This window comes from Gasterosteus aculeatus, chromosome 14 (genome assembly GCF_964276395.1).
Source record: "Gasterosteus aculeatus chromosome 14, fGasAcu3.hap1.1, whole genome shotgun sequence".
Classification (NCBI taxonomy): domain Eukaryota; kingdom Metazoa; phylum Chordata; class Actinopteri; order Perciformes; family Gasterosteidae; genus Gasterosteus; species Gasterosteus aculeatus.
In genome coordinates this window covers 1,137,464-1,155,804 of record NC_135702.1, presented here as the reverse complement: position 1 = coordinate 1,155,804, position 18,341 = coordinate 1,137,464, and the positions used below count along the sequence as shown (strand labels likewise).

General features: G+C 44.9%; 3 protein-coding genes across 3 annotated transcripts in view; 1 reads left to right on the top strand and 2 right to left on the bottom strand.

The window, feature by feature from the left end:
* Positions 1-18,341, bottom strand: part of LOC120814177 (uncharacterized) — a 351,528-nt gene that overhangs the window by 193,738 nt on the left and 139,449 nt on the right.
* On the top strand, positions 723-6,089 carry LOC144388294 (metal transporter CNNM3-like). The gene is made up of 5 exons (XM_078088722.1): positions 723-956; positions 1,075-1,171; positions 1,457-1,587; positions 1,997-2,123; positions 4,735-6,089. Exons 1-5 carry the CDS (start codon positions 813-815, stop codon positions 4,782-4,784), a joined length of 549 nt encoding a protein of 182 aa, XP_077944848.1. The 5' UTR covers positions 723-812; the 3' UTR covers positions 4,785-6,089.
* On the bottom strand, positions 6,275-8,921 carry LOC144388292 (stonustoxin subunit alpha-like). The gene is made up of 2 exons (XM_078088711.1): positions 7,799-8,921; positions 6,275-7,654 (listed from the first exon to the last, which is right to left on the bottom strand). Exons 1-2 carry the CDS (start codon positions 7,920-7,922, stop codon positions 7,107-7,109), a joined length of 672 nt encoding a protein of 223 aa, XP_077944837.1. The 5' UTR covers positions 7,923-8,921; the 3' UTR covers positions 6,275-7,106.

Genomic DNA, 18,341 nt, shown 5'->3' with positions numbered 1-18,341 from the left:
GTGTGTCAACAGGACTGATGGAATGAACAAATGGTACAATTGGATAAAAATTAACGAAAATAGATCAAATGGAAAATAGTTGGGTTACTATTATACGGCAGAACTTATAATCTTATAAAGTCAAACCATTAAACAAGTTAAAGACAAAAAACAGCAGAGTAAATGATAACAATGTTTAAAGAAAATAAATAAACTGGATTGTCATCAGACAGCTGTGGGAATCAGGCAGAATTGTTCAGCATCAGAGACCAAAAGCAAGAGTCTGTTACCTGATGTTTTGGGTCCTGTGTGTACAGATGTGTATGTTTGACTATGGTTCCATTCCTTAGTCAAAAAGAAAAGGTAAACAAAGCAGGGATACCGTTGATGAAAAGATCTTCTACTGAACCTTTTTACATTTCTTTTCATCACAGGAGTAACGTCTTGAGGTGGATCTGGACTGGACTCGCTTCGCCCGGCGGTTCCCTCCCTCGGAACGCCAAGTGCCACCAAACATGCCGAGGATGACGAGGAAGATTCCCTTTTATCTCACGAGTGAACAAATCCTGCATGCAGCTTTTTTGTTATTTCTGTGACTATTCTTTTAGAAGAAGAAGCAGAACTTGCATGTAGCAGTTGATTGATAACTTATTGGACTGAAGCGTCACGCGCTGATGGACTCGGTCACAGTTTCACTCCACACGCGTAATGATTACGTCCCATGTTGCTTATTCTAAGAGTGAAGAAGCCGTTTGTCCCGACATTGTACCTCACGTCGCTGCCCGTGTCTCCTGCCCCCCCCCACAGAGGTGGCTCACTTCAGCCCCGGGCGCATGTCCGAGAAGGTCCTGTTCCACCTGCTGCGTCACCCCAGCGTCAACCAGGAGGTTCCCTTCGACCCGAACAACCGGCTGAGCGCGGCTCACTACCTGTACACGCGCAACCACCCGGTGGACTACTTCATCCTGCTGCTGCAGGTCAGTGAGCCTCTGAGAGCCTCTGAGGCCCGTTGCTCGTCCGTCCCACAGAGCGGCAGGAAGAAGACGTGGAGCGCCGTCACGTGACCTCTGGCTGCTTCCTGTTTGCGGTGCTCAGGGTCGCGTGGAGGTGGAGATCGGGAAGGAGGGGCTGAAGTTCGAGAACGGAGCGTTCACGTACTACGGCGTGTCCGCGCTGACGCTGCCCTCTTCAGGTGAGCAGGAGGACTATTGATCTCCTTCATGGTGACGTCATCGCGACGGCTTCAACGTTGATGACGCGTTGTTGTATTTTATGAATGAATAACGATTCGTCGCGAGACAAGAATCACTCGGTTTGTCCGTTTGATCGTGATGACGCAGCTTTATTCACTCCGTGTTTCCATAACCGAGGTTCAAAAAGGAGGAGAAGAAGAAGCAGGACAGCAGATGTTGTGCTGACTCGTGTGTGTGTGTGTGTGTGTGTGTGTGTGTGTGTGTGTGTGTGTGTGTGTCTGCAGTGCACCAGTCTCCTGTGTCGACCCAGTGTCTCTCTCCCAGGGATCCCTTCGAGTCCGCCGACGCCACAAGTCCGTCCAGCTATTGTCCCGACTACACCGTCCGAGCCCTCAGCGACCTGCAGCTCATACGGGTGCGTGTGTGTGTGTGTGTGTGTGTGTGTGTGTGTGTTGTCAACCTTTTGAGTTCTCAACTCATTCACAGTGTTCATAGTACTTTTTCGTGGTACTTTTCACTAAAGTACAACAATCTAAATACTAGGGCTGCAACAACGAATTGATAAAATCGCTAAAAATCGAGTAAAGGAAGCGTGTTGTGCTCTGGCGCCCCCTGTGGACTGAAGCGGTGTTGCCTCTGAGCACCAGGGTCCCTTCAGGAAACGTCTCATTTAACAGGAAAACAGAAACACTTTGTTGCTCCTCATTTGTAGCCGATTCTGATGGTTGAAAAGAGGCGTGTTGTTAAAATGTTGAAGTGGTTTTATATTAGAGTGACATTAATGAACGTGCACTAACCCACTAATCGCTGCACGACGCTGGCAGGTGACTCGTCTCCAGTACCTGAACGCTCTCATGGCGTCGCGGGTCGGTCACAGTCCAGATCCTCCAGAGATTAAGATCCTGCCCAACAGTCAGACCAAGCTGCTCAACGACAGAAACTCACAGCCAGGTACGTTTCTCCACCGTCCTCCTGGAACCAACACCAGCGACAACGTGTCCACCAAACCGCTGTGAATCAGGACGCAGGTCTTTTATTCTACGATTTCCTCTCTTTATAAAGGAAAGCTTAGTGGACTTAAAATATGAAGCGTGCATGTTAGAGAGCTGTCAATCACAGTAAGCCCCGCCCTAAAGCATCACCTGCTTCATGGTCTGTTAGAGAGCTGTCAATCACTTTAAGCCCCGCCCTAAAGCATCCCTTGCTTCATTATCTGCTAGAGACCTGTCAATCACTTTAAGCCCCGCCCTAAAGCATCACCTTCTTCATGGTCTATTAGAGAGCTGTCAATCACTTTAAGCCCCGCCCTAAAGCATCACCTGCTTCATGGTCTATTAGACACCTGTCAATCACAGTAAGCCCCGCCCTAAAGCATCACCTGCTTCATGGTCTGTTAGAGACCTGTCAATCACTTTAAGCCCCGCCCTAAAGCATCACCTGCTTCATTATCTGCTAGAGACCTGTCAATCACTTTAAGCCCCGCCCTAAAGCATCGCCTGCTTCATGGTCTATTAGAGACCTGTCAATCACTTTAAGCCCCGCCCTAAAGCATCACCTTCTTCATGGTCTAGAGAGCTGTCAATCACTTTAAGCCCCGCCCTAAAGCATCACCTGCTTCATGGTCTATTAGACACCTGTCAATCACAGTAAGCCCCGCCCTAAAGCATCACCTGCTTCATGGTCTGTTAGAGACCTGTCAATCACTTTAAGCCCCGCCCTAAAGCATCACCTGCTTCATTATCTGCTAGAGACCTGTCAATCACTTTAAGCCCCGCCCTAAAGCATCGCCTGCTTCATGGTCTATTAGAGAGCTGTCAATCACTTTAAGCCCCGCCCTAAAGCATCACCTGTGTCATGGTCTAATAGAGACCTGTCAATCACTTTAAGCCCCGCCCTAAAGCATCACCTGTGTCATGGTCTAATAGAGACCTGTCAATCACTTTAAGCCCTGCCCTAAAGCGTCCCCTGCTTCATGGTCTGTTAGAGAGCTGTCAATCACTTTAAGCCCCGCCCTAAAGCATCACCTGCTTCATGGTCTCATAGAGACCTGTCAATCACAGTAAGCCCCGCCCTAAAGCATCACCTGCTTCATGGTCTGTTAGAGAGCTGTCAATCACAGTAATCCCCGCCCTAAAGCATCCCCTGCTTCATGGTCTGTCAGAGAGCTGTCAATCACAGTAAGCCCCGCCCTAATGCATCACCTGCGTCATGGTCTAATAGAGAGCAAAGAGGAAGGCGTTGTCTCTCCGTATCATAGCAACCAGATGTAAAACCTTCCTGTAAAAAGCGCTTCGTGGACACAGACTCTTTGTGGATGAATCGCACTCGAGCGTCTTTGTGTTGTTTCCTCGCTGCTCGTCTCCTGATGGCTGAACGATAATAATCTTCCTCTTTCTCTCCCCTCTCTGCTTTCGCACCTCCGTGTCTTCTTCTGTGGTCTCGTCCAGAGTTCCCCGTCAACTTTTCCTTCTTTGATACCATTGAGAATTACTGTTAGTATTTATTCATTTAATGTTTGTTTGTCTGCATGAGGTGAAATGCAGCCGTCTGAGGCGTGACAGCAGACACACACACACACACACACACACACTCCGCTGTCCCCCTGTGTGCGTTCCTGTGTGTCCATTTGTGTTTGGTGACGTTTTATTTCCTCTGCTCTTTCCCTGCAATCATCTCCCTTCTCTCCATCAGTTAAAGGTCGTGTCTGATCTGATCCACATGTTTATATCCATGACCTTAAAGGCTGAGACGTGTCCCTCTGGCGTCCACACTGGAGGCTCATGGGCACGAAGGCAGAGACGCGGCCCGAACCTGAGCTGCTAACGGTTCAATCGGCTTGTTTTCAATAGACACAATTTGCTGAAATGCAAATATATAATATATATATGTATTTATATTTGAATCACTAAACAACCTGTTTACGTCCAGTAAAGTGTAGTTCCAAAGCGTAAAGCACCAGACCTCCAAATGAAGTCATAATAGTTGGTTTGAGCTTCTTTTCATGTATCACCAAATATATTTGCAGAAAGTCATACAGAAAAAACCTATTTTCATTCAAACATTAACCTAAAATATATTTCTGAACCTCTTTATGTTGTAAAAGCTTGAAGTCTTTGCTTTAATTTAGTGGTCCGATGTTTCGCTGAGTGCAACTCAATGAAAATTAGAGAATTTCTGAAATCTTTATTTAATATAAAAACAGGTTTACGTTTCAGTCTTTATCAAATAAAGCGATCCTACAGAAAGTAGCCTGGAAGTCATTTTACCTTAAGTGGTCAATTCCTTTGTACGGTGTAATATGACATGTTTCTTCCGTTTAATTTCTCATTAAATGTGTAAATATCCCATTAAAGCAGCGTAGTATATAATTAATAATGAGCCCTTTGTTGTAGCTTCAGTTATTAGAACTTTGAGGTTTTCTTCCTCTCGGCTTCTTCTTCGTCTCTCTGGCGCCGCCCTGTTGCCCCCCCCCCCCCCCCTCGTGTGCGTGGTGGTGCTCGCCCCGTGATGCCCCCCCCCCCTCACTCACCCCCCTCTCCCTCTGGTTGGTCGGGTTCCACAGGTGGCAGCAGCGCCCAGGTGAGCTCCACAGAAGAGGAGGCTCATGGGTAATGCGGCGCTCACCTGCTGCAGGAGATTCTTTAACCAATGAATCATTGTGGCTGAAACGTCGTTATTGGACCAAACTGGAGCCAGAGATTTTATTTCTGCTTTAAATTCCTTTCATTTGATTTTAATCACAATTATTTTATGCTGTTTTATACACTTTATGTGTAGATGAATAAATATAAATGTATTTTGTTTTAATTCAACATGTTTCTCCAGGTTTTATACTAAACTGTGTGTGTCTGTGTGTGTGCGTGTGTGTGTGTGTGTGTGTGTGTGTGTGTGTGTGTGTGTGTGAACACGCCTCTGAATGAACCCTTTTGTTTGTACATTTATTAACAATGTATATTATTATTTTACTGCAACAACACGGTAAAATAAGATCAACTCTAAAGTTTAAAGGAGGCTGAAAGAAGAAGCGACCAGTCGTTTTAATTTGCCGATAACCGTCAAATCGTTTACTTCAGTAAAAGTCAAATGACGGCTCACTAAACCGTACTGCTAGTATTTAAAAGTATTAATACATCAGTGACGTGTTTCATTCATATTCATCCTGCATTCATGTTGCACGTTAACTCCTTCATGTCCTTTTATTTAGCTTCATCTTCATCATTCTATTTGTGATAAACTGAAGGATGAAGTGATGTTTTTTCTGGGCAGGAAGATGAAAAACTAATCTGAGAAGAAACTAAAGCGTCACACGAATATAATAAAAGTCAAATATTTACCTCTGAGAGGTTCATTTGTAAATTAACGTCAAATATAAAGTGCTGCAGTGAAGTACCTTGACTTTCCACTGGAGTGCAGTACTTGTACTTGTACACCAGATGTACTCTGTATTCTGTTTCTTTCAGCGCAGCAGGACAAGTTTTAAAATGAGCTTCAGCGCCGTCGTCATGGTTACGCTCTTTGTCCCCCAGAGACTCGTCCTGGAGTATAGAGTGGATTTTATTTTATTACCCTTTTCCTTTCTTTGTTGCAATGAGTTCATTTGGTTTCAGGAGACTGAATGTATATAATATAATAATAAAAAGAAAATCCCGACTGCTGATGGAGAGAAATGTTTGTTAATATCTGACCGTTTACAGCAGAATGAGGACGTACTTTATTGGGATCATTTCTTTCAGGTACAATAACGACGTTATTAAGAGATTTAAAGTTAAAATCGTTCCTCTTTCTGTTTGATCTGATTTTTTGGGACCGTTGCTGCTGTCTGTGTTTTATTTTGGCGGTGCATTGAGAGACTCCATCACATTTAACACTTTCAATACTCAAGTTTCTTAGTAATAAACTCCAGCCTGTTATAAAATACGTGCTTGTTGTTTGTGTGTTGTTGTTGCCACGGTGACGCGGCCCAAAACACCACAAGGCGACTTCAGTAGGATATTTACTGCAGGATGAAACCTTCAAGTTGCACCTGAAGCACCGAGCTCAGTAGTTTGTGTTGTTTGGAGACGACTCTGCGTTAACGTTCATACGGTTAATAAACCAAGTTATTTATTACTTATTTGTTTGTTTATTGCAAACTTTTCACTTCCTTTGTCAACCAGCTTTAACACAGATGTTTTCTCTGCTAGTGACAAAACAAGTAAATACATATAAATAATATGTAAATAGTACAGCATGTTTAAGAAGGATCATAGTATTTCATGTCAAAATAAACAATACAGCATGTTTATATTATGACGTGTTTAAAAATGTACAGTTGTTTCCAATAAAAGTCATTTATTAACATTAGAAACATACAATTATATTGCTGTTAAGCCAAAGTAATACGTGGACTAAATGTTGTACTATTATAGTGAATAAAAACACAAGTACTGATATTATCTGTCAGGATATTAAACTTTTTCTTCAGAAGTTTAATCATTAAAAAAAGGGTTTTGTTTAAAACAAACCTGATTATGTGAAATTATTTCTTAGTTCGCTGAACAGATTCTGAAAGATTAAGTTAAAATTGTCTTAAAAAAGAATTCGACATTTAAAGTGTTTCCCCTTGTTGTTATTAGCGTGAGTGGAAATGAAACACACACATAAGGACACATTTATCTCACATGGGGGCAGACGAGCATTTTATAAAACGTCTTCTTGAAGATATAAAGATGAAGATTAAAGCCTAATTAGGAGCCGATATCGAAACGATGATCTATTGATTCAAGGAGCACAGCAGCATTAAGCTGAGCTCCTTCACACGTCCACCTGAGTCCCAGAGAGCTGTGGACCAGCTCAGGTACCCCTCACCTGCTCCACCTGCATCTACACCCACATGAACCACCATCAGCTGTGTGACAGAGAGGAAGGTTGTCCACCAGGAGGAGACTCTCCCTCCTACAGAGGACACAGAGACACTGAGGAACCATAGGACCTGAACCAGAACCCAAACCCAAACCCAGGATAAAGAGGTTCAGTGAATGTGGTGCTGAAGGTGTGGAGGTGGATCAGTGTGTCAGAGGAGACTCTGTAGAAGGACAGAGAGCCAGCAGGACAGTCCACATACACTGCTACTCTACCAGAGGAGGAGGAGGAGGAGGAGGTGATGCGTGTTACTGTATTATTGTGATGGACATAGTAACCGTAATCAGAGAAGATCAGACTCCAGGACTGATCATTGCCTCCAAACAAACAGTCTTCACTGCCTCCTTTCCTCTTGATTCCTCTGTAACTCACTGATACATGAACGTCTCCGCTCCACTCGACCTCCCAGTAACAGCGACCAGTCAGACCAGTTCTACACAGCAGCTGATAACAGGAGTCAAATCTGTCTGGATGATCAGGATACGACTGATCCTCCATCACATCTGTCACCTTCCTGTTGTTGTCAGACAGTTTGAGGTGTTTGTTTACTGTGTTTGTGTCGATTGTGAGTTCACAGGAATCTGATGAGAGAACAAGACACAATACAGCTGCAGTTATTAATCATGTGTTCATCTACTGACACTTTGATGATGACATCACAGAGGTGAATGAGTGATGTCACAGTGTGAAGATGGTTGAATCTTCATGAATCAAAGCACACTTACACCTCCACGGACCTGGTGTCAACCATCGGACTCCATCAGGCTCCACCCTGAAAGGAGGAGGGGGGTCAGAGCAGCATGGAGACATGGACATTACATCACTCTCACACACAGCTTTGTCCTTCATGTCCACATGGAGCACCTCTTCTTCTTCTACCACTACTTACAGACGACCACAGACTGTCAGTCAGGCGTCACACAGCGACGAGGTGCTGGAATATATTCATGGAATAAAGTAGATAAATGTGGAATAAATAATAAACGGACCTGTCACTGTACTTTCACCAGATGGGAATTAAAATGTGAGAAATGACGTCGTGCTGCAGATGAAGCTTCATGGGACGTGTGCAAAGGAACATGAACATTAAACCGTTTAATAAGCAAATATTCACTAAATATAGAAATAAAGACCATTCAGTATTTACAATGTTTCACAATGAACAAACAACACAAACAAAGAGAAGAAACGCACGCGTTAGTTTATTGGATTCACTGTTTGGTTTTTCACTCATTCACTTCCGTCCCGTTCTGCACTTTTACTGTGATATTACAGAACGTCCTCATGTAAATACACTCAAGCGTCTGCAAACGGGTCGGCGTGTGGATTCAAGCCAAAGGTGTGATCATTGAATGTACTGTAGTATTCAGTCAGGTCACAGGCTGCTGATCATAATAGTACTATTATAATATAGTACTTTGTGTTCTCAGCGTGTCGAGGTGCAGAGTTACTAACGATTGTCACGTCATCAGCTGTTGTGTCAACACGCCTCATATGGTTTACAGGAGTAATCACATGATGTAGAGACAATGTCTTCATTAGAGTCAAAGGGACACAAGGACTGTTCATTGATGTTCACCCTCCAACACTGATGGACATTCAAGTAAAGGTAAGAAATACAACTTTAATATCACTTGTGATCATTTCAGCATTGATACAGTTTGATATCAGCTTTGTCTTCATTTGGATTTGATCTCGATTCCAATTTAAAGAGCCGCTCTGATTTTAATGTGACCTTCTGAAAAGGTTGAATAGATTTGATCTCCAGTGGTGGAACTAGATTGTATTTAAATGTCAGATAAGTGGGTTATTATTGCTTCAGGCTTTGAGTTAAGGTCCATCGTCACTACTAGTTAAAGTTTGAATGGTATTCAACGTTTAAACATAAGATTGATTATTGATTATCGTTGTGACTTTAGACTTTTACTTTCTTAACTTGAACTTCATTTTGCTTTTATGGATTTTCATTAGACGTTTATCTTAGTTTCCTCTTCTCTCTCCTGCGGCAGCGTTTACACCCTAAAAGTTTCATCTCAGCTTTGTGATTCTAACATTGAGTTGGATTGATTTTTAATTTGCTGAAAGCCGTAACTAGTTTGAGATGGTTTAGTTTGATTTGTACTGACGGCGTTCTGATCCGTGTTGTAGTTGTTATGTGACTCAGTGGTTTGATGGACTGGTTCCCTTTCAGGTCCACTGCTTTACTTTCCATTGCTGAGTTCACTTTGTTGTTTGGTGTTTTGCAGGTTTCATTAGTTTGACTTTACATCATTAGTCGTCTCCTCACAGTCAGTGACAGAGTAGCTCCTAAAGGACAGGAGGACATCTCAGGGGGGTTTAGATGCACCAGGTTGCATCATGGTCGTGTTTACGACTCAGGACCTGCTGAGTAGCACCAGAGAGAAGATGGAGGAGCAGACGGAGGCCAAAGGAAGAGAAGCAGTGGACGGACTTGAGAGCACGATGAGAAAGCAGCTGAAGACACTTGTGAACATCAAGACGTCTGCAGCAGTAAACAAAGGACAGAGACAGGAGACAGACAAGGCCCGATACCCCGTCCCCCAAAGGCCCCAGATCCAGCAGGTAGGAACCGTTCAATGGGACCCAGCAGCAGAGGACGAGGGACAACAGAGGGAGGACAGGTGGACCTTATATATGTGGACAGGAGGGACATTGGTGCAGAGAGAGTCCCAGGACACGCGACTAAACGCTCCTCCACGGCTGGAGGCTCCACCCACCTCCACCCGCCTCCACCTCACCTCCACCCACCTCCACCCACCTCCACCCGCCTCCACTTCACCTCCACTCACATCCACTTCCAACCACCTCCACCTCACCTCCACCTCACATCCACCTCACATCCACCCACCTCCATCTCACCTCACCTCCACCCACCTCCACCTCACCTCCACCACCTCACCTCACCTCCACCCACCTCCACCACCTCACCTCGACCCACCTCACCCTCACCTCCACCCACCTCCACCTCACCTCCACCCCACCTCACCTCCACCCACCCACCTCCACCACGTCACCCACCTCACGTCCATCCACCCAACTCACCTCCACCCACCTCCACCCCTCACCTCCACCCACCTCACGTCCCTCCACCTCACCTCCACCCACCTCCACCCCCCTCACGCAACCCCCACAGCAGCCGAGGCCCAAACAGCAACTGGTGCCACGTGGCCCCCCACTGGCTCCCAGCAGCTCAGATAAGCAGCCCCAGTCTCCCCAGTTTACGACTCACGTTGCAGAAGAAGAAGAGAGAATAAAGATTATAAACCGCTGAGATTTAAAAACAGAGATTGATTCACTAAAAGAGGGAAAGTGTCATTAAAAGGTTGTGAAGGATTTAAATGAGGAATGAAGGTGATGAGAAATGAGGACAGTCGTTGGACATAGTGTCAGTTTTTGTATTAATGTTGTCGTGTTTTAGTCTCTAAGTTCTAACCTGAGTGTAAAGTGCACGATACACTTGATACACAATCTGGATGATGGAAGCAAATGTCTGATCAGAGGAACATTGATGGCAGCAGTACATGAAATATGGACACTTTGTCACAGACGCTTCAACGCGTCCACACTTACATTTCAATACGCTGAACATGAGAGAAAAAGTCTGTCGGACAATCGCAGAGCGACGGAATGTGGAAGCATTAAAAATATCTACTTACAGGAAAGTTGTAGACTGTTTGAGTTGCTTTTAATGATTGTTTGATGTGTGAAGACGTTGAAGAACAGAAGTTGAGGGTGTTGAATGAGTCCAATCATTAGCAAGGTACTAAACTAAGCAGCATGAGACACATTCACAGGGGACATCTGGACAGACAGGAAGAGGAGTTCATCCTTTCATAGAATTATGCTTATTCAGATAACTAAAAGCATTTATCAGAATAAGAAGAATTGGTTTCTGAAGGCTAGAAGTTCTTGTATCTGCTGTTTCTATTTCAAGTAAAGCTACACAACAACACGGAGAGATTGTGTCCGTTTGTGAAGGTAAACTGTGAAGGACACGGTCTCATCCATTGACCCTGTGATTGGTCTCTAACTACGTCCTTTACGGAGTCTCACATCTCCGTTTTCACAGCACAATACGGCCGTTATTAAAAGGAAGAATGTTTACGAGAGAACGGATCAGATTGAAGAGCTTTTGTGGGAAGAGATGCGTAAATATGAGCGCTTGTACAAGCCGTCATTGGCGGACTATGAGGACGCCGGATGGCCTCTGATTCATGGAGGGAGATCTCCACAAACGACGGGAACAAAGTCGTGGAGGAAAATACGGGACAAATGTGTCCGTGATGAAAAGCAGCATTGTGGATGCACGGGGCAATAAAGTCTATGATCAATAAATAAAGCAACCAACGACTTCCACACACAAAGACGTGACTCTCCAGGTCGTCTTCAACAAAACACGTTACTCCACCTGTTGTTCTGGAGGTGAATCGCTCTCCAACACACGCAGGACTTTACAACCAGGAAGTGAAACCAGTGAGTCGGCACGACGACGCAGACGCAGAAACATGCGCCGGCCTTTATTCAGGCTTATTACACCGATAGAGTGGTGGAATGACGCGGATCAGCCAATCTGAACTAGACTTATGAATAAAAGAGGTATAAACTTTACACGTGTACTGTCCCTTCTCTGGGTTATCACGTAGACATGGTTCTAGCCTCGTATTTCAATGTTTTAAGGGATTTATAAGGTTGTTTATGACATTTTTGAAGGCAAATCTGGTCGGAGGTCCAAAGGGTCTGACTGTGACACTGCTGTTCACATCCCGTCTCCCAGCAACAGTCAACACTGGTTTCCATCACCTGTAGTCTGGAGGTGAAGGTGTTACAGCTCAGGTGGGTCTGCAGCCAATGAGGACTGTGGTCCAGTCCTAAACAAACCTCTTTGGGCTCTGACACACCAGGTCCACCATCAGCTGTTGGTTCTTCACTGAGCGTCTGTGGCCGACTGTCACCTGTAGCTTCAACAAGTCCACTCTCATCATCCAGGGAACTGGCTCTCAGTGCAAAGCACCAAAAGCAGGTGAAGGTGAACTCCTTTAAAACACCAAACGTTCCTCCTGTGATGATCCATCAAGACGCTTTGAACAGATTGTTTCTGACTGTTTGTCTCTTAATGATAATGTCTGGACTAAAGGACAAACACACACTGGAGGCAGATGACCAGCATCTAAACATCCAAGTGTTGTTTAATAAGAGCCCACAAACCTGCAGCGTGACGACGTTGACTTATATCAACCCACCATGATGCCGTCAACGTGTCAGGAGACACTGTCCTCTCTTAAAACAACAAGACAAGGCTCCAGAGAAACAAGCCTTTCATCACCTTCCTCCCTGTTCAGGCTCATCCTGGCTACTGTTCCTCACTACTTCTGTCTGTGTTGAGGGTCTTATGTGGGACACAAACAGTTAGTTATGGTCTGTGGCTGCAGCCTCTTCATACCTGAGAGTCTCCAGTCTCCACTGTGGATCCTCCAGTCCAGCAGACAGCAGCTTCACTCCTGAGTCTCCTGGATGATTGTAGCTCAGGTCCAGCTCTCTCAGATGGGAGGGGTTGGAGCTCAGAGCCGAGGCCAGAGAAGAACAGCCTTCTTCTGTGATCAGACAGCCTGACAGCCTGCAGACACACAAAATAACACACATATCACATGATCTGAGGGAGCTGTGAGGACTAGAAGGTCACTGCAGGACTGAGATACTATCAGGTACAGAGGGGTCACATTAACATGGTGTTATGTAACGAGAGGCTCGGTCCTGGACGGCTGGGTCCTGGCCTTCATAAGGGTTAGAGACACAGCCAGTGGGGTATGAGAGAGACCAGACCGCCGTAGGAGGATATGGTGGAGGAAGACTGTATATTCTTGTGAGTTGGATTTATGATTCCCCTCCAAAGACGAGACATTATTTAAGATCGACCGGAGCCTGAGTTACCCTTTTTGGACTACTGTTTTTGTTGATTCCAGAGAACGTGAATAAAACCTTCTGTTTATATTTGAACCTGGTGTCCTCTCACTGCTTGAACTACCCCGGTGAGAGCGGCGGCGCCTCTCATGACATCACAATTAGGGATGGGGCCGATCCGATCCAGTATCGGTATCGGGACCCGATACCAGAGAAATTCGGGTATCGGATTTTCCGATACAACCTTTGGAGATTTCCGATATCAATGAGCCATGTCTGCGCTTTAACGTCGTCTGCTGAAATGACTCCAAAAGTGATCCCCGCCTGCTAGTCTGCTAGCCTGTTAGCTGGCTAGTCTGCTAGTCTGCTAGCTGGCTGCAAACTGTGGAATGGATTTCCTGAGCGGGTCTCATAACTGTCTCATTGAGCCGTGCCTCCGTTCAGGAATCCATTCCGCAGTTTGCAGCCAGCTAGCAGACTAGCAGGCTAGCAGGATAGCACTGAGGCTAGACTGTTTAGCACGGCAGCCAATATCGTGGATGAAAAAAGGAATCGTCAAACTGCAGAGAGCAGAAATGCTCATATTCCTCAAGAAGAACCTGCCGATGTCAGATTTGTTGAACACTAACATCACTTCCTCAGAGTCAACTTTGAGACATTCAAGTTTTGTTTTCTTTTAAAGAATAGTTTGACTCTGGTGTTTAGTTTATTCCAGGTCATCTTAAGTGCTGTTCTGATGCACACTGTTTTAAAACTTATTGTGTGTGTGTGTGTGTGTGTGTGTGTGTGTGTGTGTGTGTGTGTGTGTGTGTGTGTGAGAGAGAGTAAGTGTGATTGCGTGTGTGAATGAGTGAGTGAGTGAGACTGTGTCAAGTGTGTATGTGTGTAAGATGTTTACAGTTATTTTATTGCACTTTTCTTCAGATATTTGACATGTTGTTCATGATACAAGTCAGTTTACTTGATTTGTGCTGTTATTTTTGTGAACGAGTGAGTGAGACTGTGTGTCAAGTGTGTATGCGTGTGTGTGCACTTGCACTTTTCATATTTCTAAATTTTTAAGCCTTGTTAAAAATAAGTCTTTGACATTTGACATTCATGAAATTAAATAAATATTGACATGACAATCAATCTGAAACCCTTAGTTTCAAATTTGTTTTCAGAATTTTTTCTGTTAACAGGATTTCCTGTTTTTCAAACACAGCTCTGGTATCGGAATATTATCTGTATCCGCCGATATCCAAATTTAGGTATCGGGATCGGATCAGAAGTGAAAAAATGTCACAATGGTTACTGACACAACTAAACACCCACTAATGTACGTCAACAATCTGAGAATATTACCAGGGCTGTAGTGGAGGGTAAACGCACGTAAACGCCGTTTACGCACCTATAAGTGGCGTTTACGCACCTCAAAGTTCCCTGCGCCTTGTATTCTTCCGTTGGAAAAATCCGAAATTAACTTGGTGTAATTTTAAAACAGCTAAGACTACGTTTCCTATTGTTGAACATATAAACGCCGTAGACTGAATCATTTTCATCTGCGCTGTATTACGGTCTGTGAGCATCCAATCATTGCCTTGCGGCTGCAGCAGCGACCAATCAGGATCCAGGAGGCACATACACGCTGTGGATCAGCCCAGTGGTCCCCAACCTTTTTACCTCATGGACCGGTTTTATGTCAGACAATATTTCGCGGATCGGTCGAGAAGGTCCGACTGGGGGGGGGGGGGGGGGGGTCGTCGTTGCGGGCCGAACGACCGACGGGGGGAGGGGGGGTGTAGTCGCGTGCTCTGTGTTCGCTGGTCGTGCACGGTGAAAGAAAAACGCCTGGTGACGCGTAGATTAGAAAACAAGTCAGTTCTCAATGTGAAAAAAACATGCTGCATAGTCTATTTATGATGACGTAGGTAGTACATGAGTGTTCCTTTAACTTATGTTGTCAGTGTAATTGACAGGCTGCTTAACTGGTTAACTCTTAAATTCAACATATTTAATCAGGCAGTGAGAGGACAGGCAATGATGCAGAGAGCACAGGGAGAGGAGAAACACCAGGTCCAATAGAGAGAGGAGAAGCACAGAGGAACACGTTCTGGGGTTCATGGCTCCTCTGTGCAGGCAGGACCTGACGTGGAGGACAAGGAGGCCCTCTGGGCACTACTGTAAAAAGGAGACTCCGTATGTAGATAGTTCTTAATCTGCAATTGTGTTGTTGTGTTGTGTTGACATACTTTTATTTACTGTTTTCTTAAATTTAATGAACTACAAACTACTAACACATTTATTCATTGTCATTGATTGTATATGACTTTTACTGATAACATAATGCAATAAGCCAGGACAGCCTTACAGAGTCGCAACGCTTTGTGTTGCGTTGCTTCACATTGCGTCGAGGTCTGTATGATCACAAAATTCAGAGTTTACCCACCTCTAATTTTACCACTACAGCACTGAATATTACTGATAACTATGATTCATCTCAGATATTTCAATTTGTAACATTTGTAATGGGAAAATGATATGTGACCCTTTTAATTTGTATAACCAGTTTATTAGTTGCAAGTGGTTAGGTCACAAAGGCCCTGACATAAGAACTGATGTCTCCCACTTGGATTAGATGTTTCCAGCGTCATAGCTGTAGAGATTGAACAAAGTGTTTGTTATGTCTATGACCACCTTTGTTTTAGCATGTTGGGAGAGAGGATAAGATGTTCCCAGTACCCTGGCTGTAGATACTCAACAAGATGGTCAAAGGTTTCTGTTGACGCCACCGATATCTAAACTTAGGTATAAGAACTGCCTCGATGTGTTGGGAAGAAAAGGAGGTTCTTGACAGTCTACTGACCACGTAGCTGTTGTGACCCTTTTTCCCTTGCAAGGAAATAAATCGGAGAAAAGACATACTTGACTCAGAGCCTTTGTTTCTTACTTAACGATTGTCTGTGCAAAATCTTCCACCACAATTTGGTGTCAGAAGTGGGATCGTTTGAAGCTCCGTCGGGACTCCGAGGACGTCCGGGAAGGAGCCCCTTCAGGATCCACCAAAACGTGATTCTGCCCTATACCTCATCACACTCAGAGAGAGGGGACGGCGACCAAAAGAGACCTGATTGGCTTCAACACGATCCGATGAGGAAGATTTTCACATGAATCGGGTGAGAAGTTGATATTCTGATTTTCAAACGGGGCTTCCTGAATTATAACGGGTGATAACAGATTACAAAGACGGGTATTTAGTACTTTGGGATTTTTTTTAAATTATTTTTTCTCTCTCTTCTTAGAAAATCCAAATTTCGGTTATTTGATTGGGCTTCTAATGATGATAACTTGTCTTTTTATCCGGTTATTTGAAAAATGTGTATAAAATTATAAGAGTAATTGTACAGTATTTCCGGTTCATCAGCATCCAACTTTTTACTGAGGAAGACTGGGAGCAATGTGCGCATTTACGATTGTATTCAGACTAACACTCTGAAAACGCACAATTGTGACCCTTGACCAAAGGGGAAGACAGGGGCAATTGACAATTGTGACCCTTGACCGAAGGGGAAGATAGGAGGGATTTTGAGAGTTCACTGAAATCGCAAAATCTCAGCCCTTGACCTAACAGGAAGACAGGAACAATATCGGGGTTTTCGGACAGTAATCTGAAAACAGATATTTGAGCCCTTGACCTATATTTATTAACCAATAGTTCTGGTTGGGTTTTAACTCGTATTTTTCCTACGTAAAAGAAAATCAAGACTTATAGTGACGACTATATTTTAAGTAATAAAAAGTATACTTCACCACGCCTGAAAGATGGGTGGTGTACAGGGTAAAAGTAAAAAGGAAATGGGTTCTCCGGAGGGACCCATTGTGGATCTGATGAGAAGGAAATATGGAGATCAATCTCTAGAGTTTTTGCCCGAGTGGTCAAAAGATTTTGGGTTCCCTGCAAATGGTTCTTTCAGTAGAATAAAACTGAACATGTTACGAACAGGCTCAGAGGGAAAAGAGAAGGGTATAAAAACTCAGAGGGTGATAAAAGGCAAAGACTTGGAGGACATTGAGAAACAAAGTAAATGGTTAAAATGGTGGGAGGATGAATGTGAATGTAGAGAAAGGAAACAAATGGCTAAAGAATTGACATGCGCAAAAACCACATTGGTTGAAAAAACAGATCCAAATGTTATTGAACAAAATGACCGATGTGCTTCTTCTCCCTTGTATCCGAGTCTCACAGGGGCTGGCGGCCCTCTCCTCAACACATGCCCACCGCCGTACCCTGCTTCACCTGCGATCCAGCAACCTTCGTCTGCAGGGCCACAAGCTCAAAACGTTCACTACACCCGGCAGAGGGAGGAAAAGGAAGCGGCAGTGAAAGCAGCACAGGAACGACTCCTCGGCGAAGAGGAGGAAAAGAGACAGGCTGCTCTCCCCACTCGCTCTCGCTCTCCAGGAGCAACCGGAGGGGACACTTCTGCCATCAACAAACTGATCACAGAGCAACCATCTACATCAGATGTTGTTTCCCCCTCTTTCGACCCAGAGGGAGTTCCCCCGGATGCAAAATCTGTGCTCCAAGCCCCAATGATTCAAGTACCAGGACACTCGGGTCCCATACTTGTTTTCCGGCCTTGGACTGATACGGACATTAGAGCTGCAATGGCTCATCTCCCGCCGATACAGCACTCGGGAAGACTGTTTGCTGAAGCATTCATGGACTTCTGTAAGCAATTCCTGCCCAACTTTGCTGAAATTCGACGTGTTCTAATGAGTCACGTGGGTCCGACTCACTACCAGAAGCTCAACCAGCTGGTTGCAGGAGACACCAGTGCGGCCGACGTTGAATGGAGTTCAAATCAAAATAAGCCGTACAGAGACGCACTCACGGCTTTGAACGACGGCATAAAGACTTTGTTCCCTGACAAAGTGGATATGACTCCCATCAACAATACCAAGCAGGCAGCGGGTGAGTCCGTCCATGATTACTACCAAAGACTTCTCACAGTGTTTAATCTTAACAGTGGCATCCCACAACCCGCCGCGTTAGGAGACGCTCTGGGGACGTGGGAATCACACCTGAAGAATGCTTTCATGAATGGACTATTGCCCGACATAAAAATGAATGTGCAGCGCTCTGTGGCTGGAATGGAAGACTCGCGACTCGCGGATGTAAAGAAACATGCTGCGCATGCGCAATCCATGGACATAGAGAGAACTGACCACGAGGGGAAAAGGCGTCACGTCAGATTGAACTCGCCCAACTGACTATGCTCCAAGCTGTCACTCAACTTGCCAGAAACGACCGCCCACGGGATCCCAACCAACGGGGCGGATTCAGGGGGCGTGGTCGGGATATGACGA

What these genes read in the sequence shown, in the direction of transcription:
- LOC144388292 (XM_078088711.1), bottom strand. Translation starts at nt 7,922, where the DNA reads ATGAAGGACAAAGCTGTGTGTGAGAGTGATGTAATGTCCATGTCTCCA. An exon ending in GACACCAGGTCCGTGGAGGT is followed by an intron (nt 7,655 to 7,798) that starts GTAAGTGTGCTT and finishes TTCTCTCATCAG; the next exon opens with ATTCCTGTGAACTCACAATC.
- LOC144388294 (XM_078088722.1), top strand. Translation starts at nt 813, where the DNA reads ATGTCCGAGAAGGTCCTGTTCCACCTGCTGCGTCACCCCAGCGTCAAC. An exon ending in ACTTCATCCTGCTGCTGCAG is followed by an intron (nt 957 to 1,074) that starts GTCAGTGAGCCT and finishes TGCGGTGCTCAG; the next exon opens with GGTCGCGTGGAGGTGGAGAT. An exon ending in GCGACCTGCAGCTCATACGG is followed by an intron (nt 1,588 to 1,996) that starts GTGCGTGTGTGT and finishes CGACGCTGGCAG; the next exon opens with GTGACTCGTCTCCAGTACCT.